The 19912-nt window shown below is 47.4% G+C and overlaps 3 protein-coding genes across 8 annotated transcripts in view; 2 read left to right on the plus strand and 1 right to left on the minus strand.

Moving 5' to 3' along the window:
- Window positions 1-107: 107 nt before the first annotated feature.
- maco1a (macoilin 1a) lies at window positions 108-9307 on the minus strand. Its single transcript, XM_056426454.1, has 11 exons — window positions 9078-9307; window positions 8068-8209; window positions 7272-7398; window positions 6699-6822; window positions 6433-6611; window positions 5066-5645; window positions 4819-4977; window positions 3592-3774; window positions 3395-3515; window positions 2615-2789; window positions 108-2055 (listed from the first exon to the last, which is right to left on the minus strand). Exons 1-11 carry the CDS (start codon window positions 9155-9157, stop codon window positions 1853-1855), a joined length of 2073 nt encoding a protein of 690 aa, XP_056282429.1. The 5' UTR covers window positions 9158-9307; the 3' UTR covers window positions 108-1852.
- Window positions 9308-9416: 109 nt separating this feature from the next.
- On the plus strand, window positions 9417-14625 carry srfbp1 (serum response factor binding protein 1). Its single transcript, XM_056425260.1, has 3 exons — window positions 9417-9498; window positions 11628-12206; window positions 12625-14625. Exons 2-3 carry the CDS (start codon window positions 11640-11642, stop codon window positions 14137-14139), a joined length of 2082 nt encoding a protein of 693 aa, XP_056281235.1. The 5' UTR covers window positions 9417-9498; window positions 11628-11639; the 3' UTR covers window positions 14140-14625.
- A 1458-nt stretch (window positions 14626-16083) lies between these two features.
- The window catches only part of e2f3 (E2F transcription factor 3), a 61007-nt gene continuing 57178 nt past the window's right edge, over window positions 16084-19912 (plus strand). For 2 of the 6 annotated variants that reach the window (XR_008834759.1, XM_056439278.1), the window contains exons 1-6: window positions 16084-16208; window positions 16638-16743; window positions 17094-17340; window positions 17692-17823; window positions 18052-18166; window positions 18964-19153. Coding sequence is in view for 5 of the 6 variants with exons in the window: in XM_056439278.1 (XP_056295253.1) it covers window positions 16164-16208; window positions 16638-16743; window positions 17094-17340; window positions 17692-17823; window positions 18052-18166; window positions 18964-19153 (835 nt within the window). In the remaining variant the exon portion in view is untranslated. Of the gene's footprint in view, window positions 16288-16637; window positions 16744-17093; window positions 17341-17691; window positions 17824-18051; window positions 18167-18963; window positions 19154-19290; window positions 19687-19912 lie in introns of those variants that run through there. The other 4 variants (XM_056436208.1, XM_056436973.1, XM_056438548.1 and 1 more) reach the window with 4 other exon arrangements.

Genomic DNA, 19912 nt, shown 5'->3' on the forward strand with positions numbered 1-19912 from the left:
ACTGTGCAGCTGATGGCTCAAACTTATATTTTTTAAAGTAGATTTGGTACTAGATATGGTATTTACAAGGAGACCCTGAAGGCATCACAAAACCACACGACAACCACTCATGCTTCTGATTTAATCGAGATATTTTTTGAAAGAGGATGTCAAAGGATTACAATTTCTTTTTTTCCCCCCGTCTTTCCAAATATTTACGGCCCACGCCTTCAACCTCTGGGTGATTTTAGGGGTCAAAGGTCACCCGCGAGTGTCATGAGAAGGAAAACCAGACGCACAGAGGACGTCACGCGCACACTGACCAGCTCGCGTTGCCACCGGCAACACTTCCTTTAATAGTGACGGCCAAAGTGAAAGAATGAGTTGACACGGCCACCATCACTTTGAGTAAAGGAAAACAAACATGGCGGCGGACCAATGAAAAGATAAAACAAAGCTTTTTCTTCTTCTCCTCCTCCCCGTTCCTTTCTTTTATAAACTTCCCTCTCGTCCTTTTACACAAACTTATAAAAAAAGCTACTTCAGAACTGAATTCACAACACCAGCGCGATCCATCAATAAAATAATACTTGTGTTTCCTCCCAGGTCGGCAACATGACAGCACAACATGGTCAGAATGTTTCCAGAGGGGAGGGGGGGGGGGGGGGATGGGGGTCCTTTCCTCCCTTCCTCCCCCATTACATCACATTCACAGAATCCTACCTGGTAGAAAATATCGGAAATCAACAGAATGTCTATGAAGGAGGCGCCGCCTCGCCATTATCGGCCCAGAACCTTGTAAACACAACACCATCTGATTATGACAACAAAAATATATTTATAAATAACAACGACGACGACGTTAACGGCACTCTTCTGCGAAAAAAAAAGAGATGAAAAAGATAAGAAGACGCTGGCTACAGCGAGCGCGGTCCGGACGGGCGACCGGACGACGTCGACACTTGGCACTTTAAGAACGTAAATAAACAAATAAAATAAAAACATTCCTCGGTAAGTTAATGTACATCGTTGTCAACAAACTAAATGACAACTCCGGGGGGGGCTTTAGGTAAAACACTGATCCACTCAAAGATTTCGGCCTCTGAATACTGAATTGAAGTGAGAGAGAAATCTAAAATGAAGAAGAACGCGGGAGGGCGAGCGAGAGAGAAAGTACGCGAGCGAGTCGGTTTCTGCGTCTCGAGACGAGAAAACCGGCAAGGCACTGTAAAAATCAGCAAATAACGGCAACGGAGCGGTTAGCTCGACATCATTGAATCCGGCGCCGTGTGACCTGGTGGCTCTAATTTGGTCCAGAGGGTAAAAATAAATGTGATGAAACCGGTGAATGTTGACATGTTGACATGTTGCCGGGTCGAATCCAACAACAGAGTAATTCATTGTTCTTTTTTTAGGCCTGAATATCCGCTTGATCCTCAGAGGACTCGGCGCTCGTTTTATCCGCTCAATTAATTAATTAAGCTAAAAAAAACTAGAACAAACAAACATCACAGATTTAAATAAACAGTACAAAACAAAAACATGAATAGTTTTACATTCATGTATCTTTCACTGGGCGTCGCCTCACAGGCTCAAACTGAAAACATCGTGAAAAGGCGATCGTTTAAAATATATGAATAAAAAAAGGAAAGAAAATGGTCATGAAGCACAACATTTGAGTTGCTTGTTCCTTTCTCCCCCTTCAAAATAAGAGCGCGCCGTCTAATGGCTCAATAATTAAAAAAAATAATTTAAAGTCAAGATTGTAGACACGACCCTCTCGAAAATAATAGTCCAAAAGAACCGTGAACTCGGAAAAAAATTAATGAAAAAAAAAAAGGAAAGAAAGAAAGAGACTGCAGCTCCGTCAGAGTCACTTCTTGAGGGGCTGGTAGACGGAGGCGTTGGGGTCCAGGGAGGAGGGGCTGTTGTCCATGAACTTGGACGAGTAGTGCGGCACGCCGGCGCCGAGGTTGCCGCCGTCCGAGGAGTAGGACAGGCTGGGCATCACCGCCATCACCTCGGCGATCTTCTGCTTCAGCTCCGCGATCTCCTGCTCCCTCTGGTGGATCTGGCCTGGGGGAGCCGAGAGAGACGGGATCATATCGTCATGCACAACATGGATATTTAAAATCACGATGAAAGCACATTTTTGCTGATGGGACAGCAATGCTTGTTGTTTGGACTCAAATCAAACTCCTAATAAAGGAATATTTAATCTAAAATAATCTAATCAAACTACTTCATCACAATAACATAAAAATACGATCAAAAAGAAACATTTTTATTGAGTAGTCCTGATTCCTGCCTCATACACCCATGTTAAAGAGGCGGTCTGGTACCATCGTACTCTTATTATATGGATTTTAAGTCCAAAAGTAGAACTCTTTTACAGATGATTAAAAGGGTAACTTGTTTTTTAATTTCTTTTTTACCTGGAGCTTTTATTTTGAAAGTGAAAGACCATCAAACGCTGTTAAGCGTATGATGTCATCGCCTGGAGGAAATTCCTCAGAGCCAATTTACATCCGCTTAAAAAACCGACGGGCTCCCGATTGTTATCACGGGCGGAAAGCAACCGCGTCACGTGACCAATACGAGAGAGAGAGAGAGAGAGAGAGAGAGAGAGAGAGACCTTGTGCTATCTCCAGCTGCCTCTTGGCGTCGCCGAGCGCCGAGAAGAGGTCCAGCTTGATCCGGGTCTCGGCGCTCAGGCTGTTCTCCAGGTGCTGCGTCTTGTCCTGCATGGCCGACAGCGCCGACATCAACACCTCCGTGTCCTTCTCGTTCTCTTTGTACTTCCGCAGCTCCTGAGCGGGGGAGGAGAGGAGGTGAAGGAAACGGCACCGCGGGGCGAGAGGAGATCAAACAAAACATACAAGCGGGTACATTTTATACCAGGTACACCGGCCAGTTGCCGTCTACAAAAAAGGGCAGGTGTAGGTGTGGAAAACAAGCGCCTCCGTTTACCGAACTGACAAAAAGAGGCTGATGCTGCAACAGAAGCTTCATAACGGGTAAAAAGTGCCCCAAAAATTGTTGTAGTGGCTGAAATGTCATTAAAAAAGGGAAATATGACGGAAATGTTGGTGAGGAAAATGGAAGCCGCTCCTTAAGCCCCTTAACCCGTCTTTACTTTACCAACAGAGCGGTGTCAACACACCGGAAGGCACCGGGGGGGGGTCTCTTGATTTAATTGGATCAATTATCAAAAAGCTCAAAGGAATCATTTCAATGAAGTGATCTCCAGCTGCTGCTCTGAGAGACTGAAGAGCTGCAGCCGCCGCCTGGTGAGGAGATATCAACAAATCACAGTGACACAGAAAGCCCGACTTCACCGGAGAGAGAGAGAGATAGAGAAACAGAGGGAGAGAGAGAGACACAGAGAGGTCAGGGGAAGTCTTTCCCTCCTCACCTGACACTTGCCCTCCAGATCCCGGATCTGCTCCTCCTTCAGCTTCAGCTCCATGCTGAGCTTCTTGCACTCGTTCTCCAGCTCTCGGATGCGACCGCGCAGAGAGTCGGTCGACTCCACTCTGTCGGGAAAGCAGACGCTTTGAAACGTGTCCACGAGTCACGCGTCGCTCCCCGGCTCGCCGGTCCGGATCGTACCTGGTGGCGGCGGCCAGCGCCACGGCTCGGGCGGCCGTGGCGTCCTCCATCTTCTTCCTCTTGCGCTCGTCGGTCAGCTGCTTCTCCGCGAGGCCGCGGGCCTCCTGCTCGGCCTTCAACCGCTTCTCCAGCTGGGAGATGGTCTGCTTGTCCTTCTGCTTGGACTGGATGGCGCTGTGGAGCCTGGAGGGGGGGGGGGGGGGGAACGACGACATGGTCAAGCGGGCCTGGACCGTAAGAGGAACACACTTTGAGAGATGAAATGTGGAGCCGTGGTGCCAACGGGGGGATTAAACTGGGATCCTGACCCCTCGTTTGCAGTCAGCACTTAGTCCAAATGTCAGTTTCACTATTTTCTTTCTTTCTTTAAATTTCTTTAAATGTATTTATTTAATTTCTTGATTTAATTTATTATATTACATTATTAATTAATTTAATTGTATTTATTTAATTCATTCATTTAATTTTATTTATTTAACCAGGAAAAGCGTCATTGAGATTAATAAAAATCTCCTTTACAAGTCACAGCAGAAGCACATTAAACAAAGTCTCAGATATAAAACAGTGACAGACACTAAAAAAAAAAGAGGTTTTTTTTAGATCACAGCACGAGTAAAAACCAAAACTTGGACTCGAGTCATCATCTCCCAGTTCACACAGGTGCACACACCTCACATCTACAACCAGATGACCCTTCCTCCAACTCTTTCAAACTATTTAAAAAAAACATACTGCAAGTTAAGCTTTAAGTGTTTTGACCGCACGCAACTAAAGTGGAGAAATCAGCCGACTCTGCATGTTGTGTTTAAGTACAGCAGCGGCTCGGCATCATGAGAGGTATTCACGGTTCCCCTGGGAGACAGAATATAATGAAATAATAAAATGCTCCGCCTCTTTTATTTTGATGGAAATATAATTGTAAACATTTCTATTTGAAGGGAGCTTGGCTTGAATTATTTAAGTTTTTTGCAGACGGGATACAGAACCCAACGATATGCATCGCCCCACAACTTATGATTATAATGTGATTATAATATGATAATAATGTGATTATAATATGATTATAATGTGATTATGTGATTATAATATGATTATAATATGATCATAATGTGGTTATAATATGATTATAATGCGATTATAATGTGATTATAAGATGATAATAATGTGATTATAATATGATCATAATGTGATTATAATGTGATTATAATGTGATTATAAGCGACGCACTTGTTCTGCAGCAGCTCGTTGTCCTGGCGCAGCTGGCCCAGCTCGGAGCGCAGGCTGCGGTCCTGGCTGCTCATGGAGGAGAGCTGACTGCGCAGCTCCGACTCCGACTGCCGGTTGGCCTGAAGATCGGCCTTCAGGCGCTTCACGTCCTGCTCCAGCCTTTTAGGGGGGGGGGGATAAAAGGGGGCGGGGTTAGGGGGGGAAATCTCAATTCGCCGTTGGTGACGTTGACCCTTCGGTGTCTTACCGCACGAGGGCGTCCGGCTTGCCCAGCTGGTTGTTGGGGATGCAGTTCTCCACCGGGTCCTTCTGGCCTTTCCCCGCCCCCTTCTGCTTCTTCTCGTTCTTATTGGTCGAGGCGCCCGGCGGCACGCCTCCGTTTGACGAGCTGTGGTTCCGCGGCGACGAGTTGGAAACGTTGCCGCCGCCCCCCGCCGAGGCATTTTTGTAGTTCTTCCCCGCCGCCGCCCCGGCCGCCTCCTCCTTGGAGGCGGCGTGCGCGTGGGCGTGCACGTTGGCGTCGGCGTGCGCGCCCTCCCCCACCAGGTCGTTATTCAGTCTCTTCGCCCCGACGCAGTTCTCTATGTACTCCGCCTCCTGTAGCTTGGAGTCCAGTGCGTGTACAATACTGTTGTTATTGATTCCAACTGCCGGTTGTTGTTTTTTGCCCTCGCGCTCTTTCGCGGTACCGTCTTTCCCCTTTTCCCGGTACTCCAGCTCCGGTAGCGGCGCCGGGGGGGGGCTTTTCTTCCCGGGAGGCGCTCCGTTTTGGGACGGAGCGGCGGCGGCGGCGGGTTCCACCTCGGAGATCCCTTTAGCCAAGGCGGCTGGAGGAGGAGAAACAAGGGTCAACCGAAGGAAGACAGAGGGAACGTAGACACGGATGGAATGAGGGAGAACCGGAGAACACCCCCACACAGTGGACTCTCCCCAGGAACACGTTCTGCTTTCTGGTCTCTCGGAACTGGAACCGCTTGAGCTCCTGAAAAGCTCCGGTCTGGTTGTGATTAAGTAACACCCAGCGTCGGAAACACACCAGGGCAAAGGGCAAAACTGCCCCGAAGAAATATAATGTTGCCCCTAATATCACTAGAAGGGCAAAAAATGCCCCCATAATTTCAATAATTTAATAGCGTTTTTGTTTTTGTTGTGTGTCCTGTCTGTATTTTCTGTACTAGGTAGGTATACACAAAATATATATATATATATATAATTTAAAATAAAAAAAACGTTATAATTGTTAATAGTTATTTTAAAAATGTAATATCCACAAAGAAATAAGAATAAATAAAATTGAGTATTATTGTCTGATTTGGGGATTTTTTTCTGTTAAAAAATAATCTAAGAAAAGACTTATTGTTGCCTAATAGTCTTATTATTGCCATTGTTATGACAATTGCTCATATACTGTAAACCTAATTAAGTATATTAATGTAAAAATGTAGTATAATAATGTGATTTTTTTTACATGCCCCTGGGTTTCAGTCAGTGGGGGAAAAATTGCCCCCTAAAAAAAGTTTGTAAATGTCCTACCATGGTGACACCTCTCCTCTTTGTCCCCCCCCCCTCTTATGCATGATGTCATGATGTCATGATGTAATTTGTGCGCCTCACCCTCCTCCGCCTCCCTCTCCTGCCTCTGCAGCATCTGTTGCTCCGGCGGTAGCGCCTGCAGCAGGAGCTGCATGTAGAACTCGTTCTCCTTCTGCACCTCCTTCTGTTTCCTCAGCCGCATCTTGTAGCTGACGTAGCTCTTGAAGCCGAAGCCCAGCGTGACCACGGGGTAGCCGATGCTGCGGGTGAGAAAGGGGGGGAGAAGTTAAAAGACATGAAATATCGACCCGGGCGGTATTTGACCGCGGCGCTCGGAGGACGTTTACCAGTGAGCCGCGAACGGTCGACACAGGTCCACGTGGAAGTTCTTCAGATCTTTGAACCGGATGGCGGCTTCGATGTAAACAAACAAGATCCAGAGCGACACGGTGGGGAGGCAGACTCCTCTTTCTGGGGGAGGAGGACCAGCAGCGACACGGGGCTCACACACATGGTGACCAATGCATTTCCAGGACCTTTCCAGCACCTTTCCAGGACTTTAAACAATATTCCCAGGACCAAATATTTCGTGAAATCTGGGTGCATACACGGGTAATAACTATACCTTAAATGATGCAAATGAACGAGGGACAATAGTTTGATTAAAAGAATAAATATGCATATAACAGTTTATTCTTTTAATCAAACTCAGAGTAAATGAACATGTGAAAATAAAAACATTTCCAGGACTTTTACAACACTTTTGGAAATGTCTTCTTTTTTTTTTTTTACGGACTTTTTCCAGGCCTGGAAATAACCCTTTTAAAGTGACTTTTCCAGGTTTTCCCATAACAACAACAATAACAACAACAACAACAAAATGAGCCCTCTTTAAGTCCAGTCCCCCCCCAGGTACTGACCTGTGTGCCAGACATACTGGACCCAAACGTAGGTGCTGGCGGCGAAAAACAGCCACTGGACGGGGATGAAGAGGAGGCAGATGATGTCCGACGTGAACGCCACGCACACGAAGAAAACGGAGAACGCCTGGAGGAGAAAGACACGACGACTAAATATAACACACCGACACGCATAATAATGTAGTGCAGGGTTCATACACACGTTGACCTGTTAATCTCAGTGTATACATGAAAAAGTGAGGCAACGTCGTATTTAAACTAACAAAGAGAATCCAAAGCATTCAGTAAATAACCTTAAATAACACAAATGAATGAGAGACAATAGTTTAGATTAAAGATTAAACATTTACGTCTTTACAGTTGAGGTGCGTTCACTTGCAGCGCGGAAAAATGTGCGAGTATTAAAGAGCGTATGCCGGCTTATATTTTGAGCGTCTTTCTTGCATACAGGTGTTGCATTGGATATGCAGGTATTTTTACCTTCGCTGTGTATTTATTTATTTGTATGCGTGTTATTCGCATAACTCAAAAAGTATTAAACCGAATCGCATGAAATTTGGTGGGATGATTGGTTATTATCCGGCGACCATTTGATTAGATTTTGGGATTGATCGGGTCAAAGGTCAAGGTCATGAAAAGGTAAAAACATCTTCTTTTTACCATAGCACGGTCAATTTTTATCCAATTGGCATGCAACTAATGCCAAAATGTTCATAATTCAATGCCCAATCTTGTGATATGCGAAGGTATGCGCTCTACCGAGTGCCCGTTCTAGTTATTTATGGGGGGCTCTTACCAGTCCCTGATATCTGAAGGAGTCGTAGACGCTTCGGATGAAGAGCCAGAAGGGCCACAGGTACTCGAACCTGAACTCCAGAACAAAGTCGGCCAGCAGAACCAACACCCACACCACCAGGAACTTCAGGTACAGGAACGTGCTGCCAGGTGAACACAATACAGACGGAGAAAAGAGGGTTTTATTAAAGCAGTGTAGAGACGAGAGAAAGAAACAAAGAGGGGTTTGTAGGCAGTGTCACGTTAAGTTCCTACTGTACATGAAGGCATCACGGGCCCAGTGAGCACGAGCACACATCTAGACATTAAGGGGTTCTATCATCAGAGACAAGCGAAGTGGAGAGAGAGAGAGAGAGAGAGAGAGAGAGAGAGAATGCATAGGGTGTCATGTCTGGACATGCTCCCCATAGCACGGCTGGTTTGTTGGACCCGTCGTCCCCTCTATAGGAAAAGGCTTCTGTGACGTCATCTTTACGAAACAATAATGCACGCGCTCTCTTGTTCCAGCTTGACCGGCACTTTTTTTTTAGGGGGGGCGGGGGTTATTGTGTCTCAAATGTAAGACCTCTGACAGACAAAGAGCACAGGTGAGAGCCCCGCCGCCGCCGTCACACCGGTCTTCAAAACGAGCGCCACCCCGGCTGTCATCTCAACCCCTCGAGCCTGATTATTCGCTCAAAAATCACACTATTTTATTTTTAAAAAATCTAAACAGATTTGTATTGAGCGGAATGTATTACAAGGCACACGTAAAAAAACAAAACATCTCTTTTTATAAATTATTATATTTTACGAATTTGAATTCACCTACCAGAGAGAAAATAAAAGCACACATTTAACGGGCCTGTAAGGTTTCAGACACAAAGCGAGCGCGTTCATTCAGCTCGAAATAAACACAGCACAGCCTCGTCTTGACATTTACAGCGAGAGAGAGAGAGGCGCCATTGTTATACAATAACGTCCCCCCAGCCCCCTTTTTTTCCTTTTTTTCTTTCTTTCTTCTTTCGGTACCTGCTATATATACCCTCGGTGATTCGGTTCCGTTTTAACGGCCGTCGGAGTTTGCTGCAGTCCGCATTGCGCCGCTTCATCCTCCCCCCGGTCGGTTACCGTGAGATATCGGTCTGGTGGCTGAAACTGGAGATGTCATCCGCTCATCCTCGCGTTCCCCACTCCTTCAATTATCCACCATTGTTGTTGTTTTATGCACATGAAACAAAGAAATAAATACAAACAGTCCGTTGAAGGACCGCCCCTTTTCACGACACCACACGTCGCGTGCGCTCCCCCGCCCCGCCCCCTCCACTCCGCTCCTGCTTTGCGTCTGACGTCACGCCGTCGTCAACGGAAGAAAAAAAGAAAACATGGCTGCGCCCCTACGAGTCGATGCATTTCTCTCGATTTTAAGCGTTTAATGTCCGCTTTCTGAACGGTGAGTGTAATAATATTCGTATATGAGCTGACTCATCGCATGTTTTAGGAGTTAACGTCGCTGCTTTGTAAAAATAAAAAGCCCGTTTACGCGCGATGTCGCGTGGGGAAAGTTACCCCACGCTGGCGGCTCAACCACGTTTGTTTGGCCGTCTTTGCTCCCTCGGTTTATCCACGTGATACAGTTTAATATTACTACTACATTACTACCAGGGGCGGCTTGTCCATAAGGGCGATTGGGGCGAGGCACTGCCTCGGGGGAAAAAAAATAAATAAATCGCATTCTACCACTAGACGTCTGCTCTGCCTCTGTACGTCATTGTCCAATCAGGTAACAGTCATTCAGTCAGCCTAAAGTCGTGCTTCAAATGGCCCCGCCCCTTCTGGGGCGACTTTGGGCGAAATGAAAATCGCCCCAGACCTCTCCCATTGACTCCAATGTTAAACCCATTTTTTTCACAAAACAGAGCTCTCAATGCATTCTCTATGGCTTCCGGGAGGAGTCGCCCCTCCAGGTCTTGTCATAATTAATCGACGTAAAAGCGTCTCAGTACGTCATACAGCTTCGACAGAGGCGTATTCAGTCGGCCAGTGCTCAGGGCAACAGCAGCGATTCAATTCTTTCTTTGAAAGAGACTCCTTTCGGTCGGCGTAACATTGAAGACACATGGCAACAATAGAAGTAGGACCTCCTAGACCAGCGGTCGCCAACACGTCGATCGGTCGACCTCGGAGACGTTCCCTGTCGCTCTCAAAATAAAATGAAAATAAAATCAGAAACACATTGTTCCTCATTCTCGAACATTTTCTGAGGTGTCTTCTGAAACGTTTTCTTCCTGACTGGAAGATGGACGTCAGAAAAGATCTCCGCCTGATGTTAAAGAACGCCTGTAAGCGGGTTCTCTGACAGCCGTGTTGTCAGCTGTGCTCCTGAAAGAGGAACGTAGGACTACAGGTGAGGCGCAGGGGAAATGCAGAAAGACCTTTATTGACAACTCCACATATTACACACGGTCAAAGTACACCGACCTAAAACTAAGTCATGAATAAATAAATGTTGAAATGCCTGTACCTTAATGTAAATGTTTACGTTACGGTATTTACAAGTTGTGCCTGCGCATGCGCGACAGCCGAGATTCTTGGCGACTTGCCAGGTCTTACCTCCGTGAGTTTGGCTTTTCTGCTGTTGCCCTTCAAAACAAAAAGCTCAACATTTAGCTTTTTCTTGTCTGGTGGAGCAATCTGGTTTACTTGAAAGTGATTGCAATTGTATTTCTTCTATTATTTGAAAAGCACAGATGCAGGAATCACAAATGGGGATCTCATATTTATTATTATTATAATTATTTAAATCTTGTTGAAATAAATCACCAAATCAAAGACCAGGAGCTGGATTACTGACAGACAGCTCACAGACGGCCTCAGACTATCTGTCTGCTTATGAACTAACTACAAGCTCACAGACAGAGTTCAGTCACAGCCGTCACACTGACTGGAGTCACATGACTTGATGGCATTGTGAGAAAGCTACACATAGATAGCTGTCTGAAGGTCTGTGGTTTTGGGAGGGTTAATCATTATCAAAAAAATTGCCCCCCCTGAGAATTTTTTCAGGAGCCGCCACTGATTACTACTACATGTCATTTAGCAGACGCTTTTATCCAAAGCGACATACAATAAGTGCATCAACCTAGAGTACAAACTAAGAACAACAAGAATACAGAAAGTAACATTTCCTCAACATAGTCGAACTACAAAAGTACCATAATAAGAGCCATTTAAGTGCCACTGAAGTAATTTAGATTCAATTCAATTCAGTTTATTTGTATAGCCCAATTTCACACATTACGAATTTGTCTCGGAGTGCTTTACAATCTGTACACATAGACATCCCTGACCTTTGACCTCACATCGGATCAGGAAAAACTCCTAAATAACCCTTCAGGGGGAAGAAACCTAAATGAATGTGTTGTGGGGCAGTTTCTATGCCAACGAACCAACGTCTGCTGTAAAGTTTGGTGTCCCGGCCTCATTAGTCGTGTTATTTTTCTATCATTGTTTTCACTTATTTTATTTACTACCGTTCTGGTTTAGTTACTGTTCAGTTTAAGACTGCTAATGTTTCAACAGATCGTATTTGCCATGGAGACGTTGGAGGAAGTGCTGCCATCTGCCGAGGAAAAAGAGATGGAGGAGAAGGAGGAAAAGATTGAGGAGGAGAAGGGGGAAGAGAAGGAGATTCAGGAGGAGAAAGAGATTGAGATGAAGCAAGAGATTGATATGGAGGAAGAGATTGAGAAGGAAAAGGAGATTGAGGAGAAGGGAGAGGACGATGCTGTAACAAAAGATGCTGCTGCAGTTGAGGAGTTGGAGAAAGAAGAGGAGGGCAAAGAACAAGGAGGTGGGGATAAACCAGAAGACCCAGTGATCCCCAAGGCAGCCGGAAAAAAAGTTGGCAAAAAGAAAAACCCGTTTCCTAACAAACCCAAGGAGAAAAAGCCCGACCAGGGCCTGAACCTCAACAACGAGGTGGTGATGATGAGGAAGGAGGTGAAGAGGGTGCGGGCTCTGATCATCAGGAAGCTGGCGCGACAGAGCGTCGCCCTGAAGAAGAAGAAGGGCAAGGAGCTGGAGGTGGAGAGCAACCAGAGGAGAGCCGTCCGGCTGCTGGAGGAGATCCACGCCATGAAGACCCTCTCGCCCGACCTGGTAGGTCTCTGAACACCCGCTTATTCATTTCTGTAGATGCTACGGTCATGGAAAACCTGGAAAGGTCATGGAATTTTAAAATGGTCATTTCCAGGCCTGGAAAAGTCCTGAAAAAAACTTAAATCATAAAAGTTTTGGAAAAGTCATGGAAATTTGTTAAAATCACGTGTTCATTTTCGCCGAGTTTGAAATAATTAATATATTTTTTAAAGAAAGACGCTCAAAATATAAGCCGGCGTACGCTCTCAATACGCAACATTTTCTACAGTTTTCATGTTTAGACCGAGATTTCAGTTTGGTCATGGAAATGTGGTTTAAAGTCATGAAAAAGTGGAAATCCATCGGTCAAAATGTGTAAGAACCCTGACACTCTTTGTGCCATGTCTAATTGGATACCCTCCCCCTCCCTCGTTACCAGGTGTCCAAGACGGCCTTGCAGGAGACTCTCCACTTCGACCAGGTGTGCAGAAACCCCAAGTCCACTGCCTCCGACCGGGCCATCGCGCGCATCGCCACTCACCCCCAGTTCAACAAGAAGATCGAGGACCTCAAGGCTGCCGTGAAAGTCTTCAAAGAGGAGCGGATGAAGGCCGCGAAGCTGGAGGAGGAGGAGAAGGCGCGAATGAAAGGTGGGAATGTGACTCCACGGTCCTCGGCCAAGAAGGGGGAGAGGGAGGAAGAGGAAGAAGAAGAAGAAGGTGTTGCGGTGGAGCAGGAGCTCCTAGACGACGAGGAAGATGACGACGGTCTCCTTGAAAAGGAAAAGGGGAAAGAAATGCCAGAGGTTAGGAATGTGAGAGCAGCGTCGGTAAAGGGGAGCGAAGTAAAGGACGTCGTGGAAAATAAACCTCAAGCCGAAAAGAAACCCATTCTTCAGTCTGTGCCAGTGGTGCTCCAGAAAGAGGAGGAGGAGGAGGAAGAGGGCGATCTGGAGTCAGACGGTGAGGAGGAAGACGAACCCCAAGCTAAACGAGACGAAGATAAACCTGATGTTAAGTCTGCGCCAGAAGTGCTCCAGAGAAATAGGCACGAGGAAGAAGAAGAAGAAGAAGAGCGTGATTTGGAGTCAGACGGTGAGAAGGGAGATGAACCCCAAGCCAAAAAGACTCCCGATCTTAAGTCTGTGCCAGAAGTGCACCAGAAAAAGATGGAGGAGGAAGAGGAAGAGAGTGATTTGGCGTCTGCCGGTGAGAAAAAAGATAAACCCCAAGCTGAAAAGAAACCCGTTCTTAAGTCTGTGGCAGAAGTGCTCCGGAAAAAGAAGGACGAGGAAGAAGAACAAGAAGAAGAGAGCGATTTGGAGTCTGCCGGCGAGGAGAAAGAGTACTTTGACGACAGCACCGAGGAACGCTTCCTCAAGCAGTCCTCCCAGTCCGAGGGGAGCGACGACGACGACGACGGCTTCTTTGTTGGAAAAGTGAGCAAATGCAAGAAGAAGAAGAAGAAGAAGAAGCAGCAAGATGGTGGCGAAGAGCACGCGGCCACGAAGGAGCGCGAAGGGACCAGCGCGGACACGTTCCAGGGTGAACTCGACGAGCTCGAGTCCAGGCTGAAGTCCAAGGGGAAATCGCTTCAGTCGGTCTTTTGTTCTTCCCTCTCTTCGTCGAGGCCCGGCGGCGGCGGTAGAGGGAGGGGCGGCCGAGGGAGGCCGAGGGGCGGCGGGGGTCCGGACGGGGATTTCGGCCGACAACCCAGGTTCCAGAAGCAGGAGAGAGAGTCCTTTCCCTCCTTCGGCAGAGAGAGGGGGAGGGGGAGGGGCCGAGGCATGAGGCAAAACGATCGCAGGGGCGGCGGCGGCAGGGGCGGCTTTACCCGGCAGGAACCAGAACAAGCGCTGCATCCATCTTGGGAGGCCAGTAAGAAAAGGAAGGAGCAGCAAGGACAAATCCTGGCCTTCCAGGGGAAGAAGATCAAGTTTGACCTCGACGACTGAACCGGTTTGTTTCGTAACGCCGACGACGCCCCGCGTTCGGAGCGGTCCTTGTTATCCGGCGCTCTAAGCGAGGTGAAACGGCGTCGCTTAACGTGTTTGGTGGTAACTGCTTCTTCATCCTCGTGGCGGGACGACAAACATGAAGATGTGTGTTGTGTTCAGATATCAAGAGAAATGTGTTTTCAATCTGAACTGTGAAAATGCCTCACCTGGAGATTTACTAGTTAACAACCAGAGCAGTTGTTTGTAAGGATGCCAATTCTGTTAAAAATGCATTTCAGATGCGATACGTTTCTCTTTAAAAGAAAATGTTTTTGTGAGAAAAATAATTTATACACCTGTACACTATTCCACTGCTTTGTCCTAAATTGTATAGTACACAATGTATGCAAGTGATGGACTTAAACTGAATGACTTTACCCTGTTTGTGTCCCTCACCAACATGTGTGTTTAAACAATATAAAGTTTATATACAGTTTTAATGTACTTTGCTGTCTTCTACTTTCAGAAAACGTCTTTAAATGCAATATGAAATGTACCTTCATCATAACAAAAACATAAACGCAGCACAAGGTCCAATATCACTGAATGACGGCGGTCCGCTGTGTTTGCGGAGCTGTGTTGCCATTGGTCCGCCGCGGATGCGTCAGACGCATGCGGCGCTGCGTGCGCAGCGCGGCAGCCAATAGTGGTCGACATGCAAATTCGGTTTAAAGCTGTCGCGGGGAATCGTAGCTCCGCGCGAAGAATGCCTCGCGCTGTGTATCAACGAGAGAACTGGGCTCTCGCGCCACCTTGAATACTATTTCGTTCATAATTTCCTTCGGGCAGAGATGAATACGCCGCGATATAGCGTTATATCGCACACGCGGAAGTAACGGTACCTGCGGCAGTTGGACAACATGAGAAACGGGGTTTCCTCAATCTCGGTTCTCGGTGGGCTCTCCGTGTTCACGTGGGGGGGGGGCACACCTCCACACCTCCACCGTAACACCGTCCTGCCTCGGGAGAACCGGGGAAGTGAAACTTCAGTGAACCAACCGACTGACGGGACGAGGTACGGCACACACGCCCACTCGGACCCTCTACAAGCGTTTCAGACGGGTTCAGGTACCGAAACAAAATCGGATTAACCAAATATTACGCTGAAGTTTATTCTATTGAATGGAAAAGTCGCATTAAAAAGACTGCTATGCGAGTTGCTTGCTGAGTGAACTCTATGTCACGCAGCGTATTGTCATGATTAACGTAGGCTTGGTTCTAACGGTTGACGTTAAAGTTACGTAAAATACGGGTAACGTTAGCCGTAGCCACGCATCTACGTTTATATTGTGCGACGTCGCCGGGCTGTTGCTAGGTTATATCTGTTCTTAATTATGTTATAAGCTTGATAACATTTATCTAGCTGCTTGTGCGGTTTGTTTGTCCGAGCCATTGGGTCTCATGCGCGAGGACGGCGGGGCAACATTTTTAACTCGAAAAACAACTTTACTTAGCTTCGTGAAGTACACGAAGATCACTGTGGTTGTTAACGGACAAGCTCGATCTGTCTTCAGAATAAAAGCATATTTTAAAAAATCCAATTTTATGCAAAAGTGGTGGGATAAACGGCTTACTTTATCGGAAGTAGAGACCATATAACATATATAATTAAGCGTAAAATACAGCTAAATGATAGAGTGGAAAAATAAACGGGTTTGCTCCTCCAAAATAAAGCAACACCGTCCAAGTTCCTCCGAAGTTGATCAGGGGAAACCAGTGGTGATGTCACATATTTGTATTTATCTCGATTATTTTTACATTACACGTGTCTTTTAATTTACCGTCTCGTGGTTGTGTGAAGAAAAGAAAGGTTTTGTGGCGATTGCCTGCTTTTATTTTGAAGGTACATCTGAAACGCCTCGGCTACATTACTGTATTTCCGGTGGCTTGACGCTTGTTTTACCTTGCGCTGAGGCATCGCACACCGCGCCTTGCCGGACCAGACTTTTTGCCCACTTTGGTTCTTCGAGTGCCGCACACGCATGTCAGCGATCTTTAACAACCGAGTTCCCGCGGGAGAGACGTCGGTGAGGAGGTTACCTGCGAAACTAAACCGTGTCCATTATTGCTGGGGAGAAAAACTCACGTTGCTCGGTAGGCCTTTGGGTGAGCGAGGGAGGGGGATGGGGAGATGTTGCTCCAACGAGCTAAACACACTGCTGAGGGAAGCTAGCTTCTTTCCCCTTAACCCCCCACAGGTAAAGACACAGTCCTCGAGCTAACGAACACCTCCACGTGACGAGAGGAGCGTCATATTTATTGCACAGGCATATTCTTAGCTTTTTAAAAAAATTACATGCAGATTTAAAGTCCCTAAGTGAATACAGTGGGTTCATGGTCAAGCTTATTGGGTATAATCGCCCCCAAAATGGCTGCTCGGGGATGCAGGAAGAAAAATGGCAATTAAAAGTTTCAAGTAGGCATATTATTGTAAATTATTTTTTATTTTTATACAGGCAAAGAGAAGGCTGGAGCTGGAAGCCGGTGACCCCCAGGACCTCCATGATGGTGACTGGACCTCCAAAAAGCAGATGGCCCCGCTGTCTGTCACGGGAGGAACGGGTGAGACTTCATACTATAGTGATTTATTAGTTATTATTTCTTTTAATTGCCAATGCAACAGAGGTGGAAAATACCAGCCGACGACATATTTTATTTATTTTGTGTGTGTCAAATGTCGACCCAATAGAGCAGACTCTCACGCCAAGTGTTAAATCAGGGACATTTACTGATGACCAAAGAGTGTCATGTGGTATTAAAACTTTTTAATCGGTGCGTAACTCGCTTCTTGTTTCCCTTGGTGCCACCAGAAGGAGAGTATAATAAGACTTTGCTCACTACACTATGACAAATTAGAATAAATGCATGAATCTGAAATAGAATTGTGACAAATTAATATTTTGCCCCTCCAGCTCCCGCCCCCAGTCCCATAGTCACGGTGCGTAAGTCCCTGTTCGAGAGGTCCCGCTGCGACACCTCGCTCGGCCTCTTGACGCAGCGGTTCGCGGCGATGCTGAGTCGCGCCGCCAACGGCGTGCTGGACCTGAACCTCGCCGCCCAGGAGCTCAACGCCCCCAAGAGGCGCGTCTACGACGTCACCAACGTCCTGGAGGGGATCCAGCTCATCAAAAAGAAGTCCAAGAACTTCGTCGAGTGGTTGTGAGTGCGACTAAAACGGTGTTGTGCGACTCCTTGTCGGTGTGTTTTCAGTGCTTTTAAAACTGTTTTACAACGATTTAATATTCAACAAACGCATGTCAGTCTGTACTTCATCATTACGTATGTATTTTCTTTTTAAGACTGACATCTTATACTGAGTTTTTAAAGATGTTGAACAGCGACTCGAACTGAATTTATTGCCCGTATTTTATGTGCAGTTAGTGTTATTGTTTTTTCTCAGTTTTCTTCCTAATTGCCTCATGACAGTTTAAAGTTTGTATGTTTTGAGGGATGTTTTGAAAGTTTTTATCCCTAACCCCACCCGTATGCGTGTGTGTGTGTGTGTGTTAGGGGCGGTGACATGAACGTGCACCTGGATCAGGAGCTGAAGGCCCTGGTGGAGGAGGAGCGGAGGCTGGACGACTTGATCCAGAGCTGCACGAAGCAAGTTCAGCAGATGTGTGAGAACCAAAACACACGGAGATATCCTTCTTTGGTTTGAAGTGTTGTTGTTGTTGTGACCCAGATTCAGTCGTATCAAACGGGGCTGCCCCCCCCCGAGCGATGTGTGGAACGTGTCATCGGCGATGTGTCCGAAGACCAACCCATCGGTGCCCTCTCCCGCTCAGCTGGTGTGTCCCTTGGGGTCTCCTTTACACAGACCCCTCCCCCCCGGGGTGATTTTTATGTTCCTTAACCCGGAAGGATCACGTTCGCCTACTTGACCTACGAGGACGTCCAGAGGATTCCCAGCTTGAAGGAGCAGACTGTGATTGTGATCAAAGCCCCCGCGGAGACCAAGCTGGAGGTGCCGCACCCTGAAGAGGTACAAGTCTCAACTTCCCGCGTCAACTCCGTTCTTTTTCTTTATTTAGTGAAACTCAAGCTTAATCTTCACAATGGTGTCTTAAAACGATAACGAGGACATGAGCCGCGGCCGGAGGACATGGGAGGAGTTGCAAAGCACTCCACTGAGAGATTCCCCCTCTTCTGCACATGAGCAGTAGATGCGGACGCTACTGTAGTCCCGACTTAAAAGACCCAACCGGGAAGCGAACATCTTCATCGACCCCCGAGTTCTTGTATTGAAATGGCTTCAAGAGTTTTTATTTTTTTTAGAGGTTCTGAAAAACGCCAGATAGTTGTGGCCGCTCGGCGCTGTGCATCAGAACCGAGTCGTGTGGATGTCGCCCCGATGCTCTCGACTCGAGTCGCCAGTCGAACACGCAAACTACCAGCCAAAAGTTTTAGAACAACGCCCAATTTTCCAGTTTTTTTTTGAATTTTAATCAGTGCAAATCCAGTTAAAAACCCGAAATATGAACAAAGGTCAGCGGAGAACTGTTGAGGTTAGAGAAAACTGCAAAATAATGTACATTTCAGAGTTAGACGAAAAGGCTTTATTCAGGGAACAAGTGATTTAAGGTTAACGACTCGCAGCTGGAAGAAGATTCTGAATAATATTTAATTTCTATTGTAGAAATAATGAGAACAAGTGTCAAACATTTAGATTATATCTTGTTAAAGAAAACCATTCTTCTCTCTCTCTGACTGTCTCTTTCTATCTCTCTCTCTCTGTCTCTCTGTCTCTCTCTCTCTCTGTCTCTCTCTCTCTCGACCCAGAGCCTCCAGGTCCACCTCAGCAGCACCCAGGGGCCCATCGAGGCGTTCCTCTGCTCCGAGGTCCCCGTGCCGATGGACGTCACGGACGGCTCCGTCGCCAACGGGAGCCACGGCAACGCCTCGGCCAACGAGAACGGCGGCGCCGCGCCCGTCGTGCCTTACTCGGCCTTCGTCCAGGTGTCATCCAAAGGTGAGTCTCTTGCACTTGAAACATCCCACGGGGGGGGGGGGGGGGGGTCTTTAAGGCACTCGATCGTCAGCACGACCATGCTGACGATCGAGTCCCCACACACACACACACATCCACGCTCCCCGTCATCTTTCCAGACGATGCGCTCCGTACTTCCGCAGTCGGCGTTATCTCCAGCCCGCCGTCCGCCCCGCCGCACCACCACTCGTCGCCCGCCGCCCCCCCCGTCTCGCCCATGCACACCTTCCTCCAGCCGCCCCCCTCCGGAGACCCGCGGAGCTTCGTGAGCCTCACGCCGCCTCTGGCGCTGTCCCTCAGCGGCGAGGAGTACCTCCTGAGCCTGACGGAGGACGAGGGCATCACCGACCTCTTCTCCTCCTTCGACCTGGACCACTTGCCCCCGGGCCGGCCCCCCCTCTGAGCCGCCTCCTCAGCCCGGATACCGAGGGGACGCGAGAACAAAGTGTGTTTTTTATTTAGTACATTTCCCTATCCTGGACAATGTGACCTGGATGGACTGACGCTCAGGTCTCTGAGGGTTCTGAGGTCTCGGAGGGTTCTGAGGTCTCTGATGTTCTGAGGTCTGAGGGTTCTAAAGGTCTCTGAGGGGTTTGAGGTCTCAGAGTTTTGAGGTCTCAGAGTTTTGAGGTCTCTGAGGGTTCTGAGGTTCTAGAGGGTTCTGAGGTTTCTGAGGTCTCTGAGTTTCTGAGGTCTCTGAGGGTTCTAAGGTCTCTGATGTTCTGAGGTTCTGAGGTCTCT

This window comes from Pseudoliparis swirei, chromosome 1 (genome assembly GCF_029220125.1).
Source record: "Pseudoliparis swirei isolate HS2019 ecotype Mariana Trench chromosome 1, NWPU_hadal_v1, whole genome shotgun sequence".
Taxonomy (NCBI): Eukaryota; Metazoa; Chordata; class Actinopteri; order Perciformes; family Liparidae; genus Pseudoliparis; species Pseudoliparis swirei.

What these genes read in the sequence shown, in the direction of transcription:
- maco1a (XM_056426454.1), bottom strand. Translation starts at nt 9,157, where the DNA reads ATGAAGCGGCGCAATGCGGACTGCAGCAAACTCCGACGGCCGTTAAAA. An exon ending in GGAGAGGGAGGCGGAGGAGG is followed by an intron (nt 5,646 to 6,432) that starts GTGAGGCGCACA and finishes CTCCTCCTCCAG; the next exon opens with CCGCCTTGGCTAAAGGGATC. An exon ending in ATCTGGAGGGCAAGTGTCAG is followed by an intron (nt 2,790 to 3,394) that starts GTGAGGAGGGAA and finishes TCCCCCGCTCAG; the next exon opens with GAGCTGCGGAAGTACAAAGA.
- srfbp1 (XM_056425260.1), top strand. Translation starts at nt 11,640, where the DNA reads ATGGAGACGTTGGAGGAAGTGCTGCCATCTGCCGAGGAAAAAGAGATG. An exon ending in AGACCCTCTCGCCCGACCTG is followed by an intron (nt 12,207 to 12,624) that starts GTAGGTCTCTGA and finishes CCTCGTTACCAG; the next exon opens with GTGTCCAAGACGGCCTTGCA.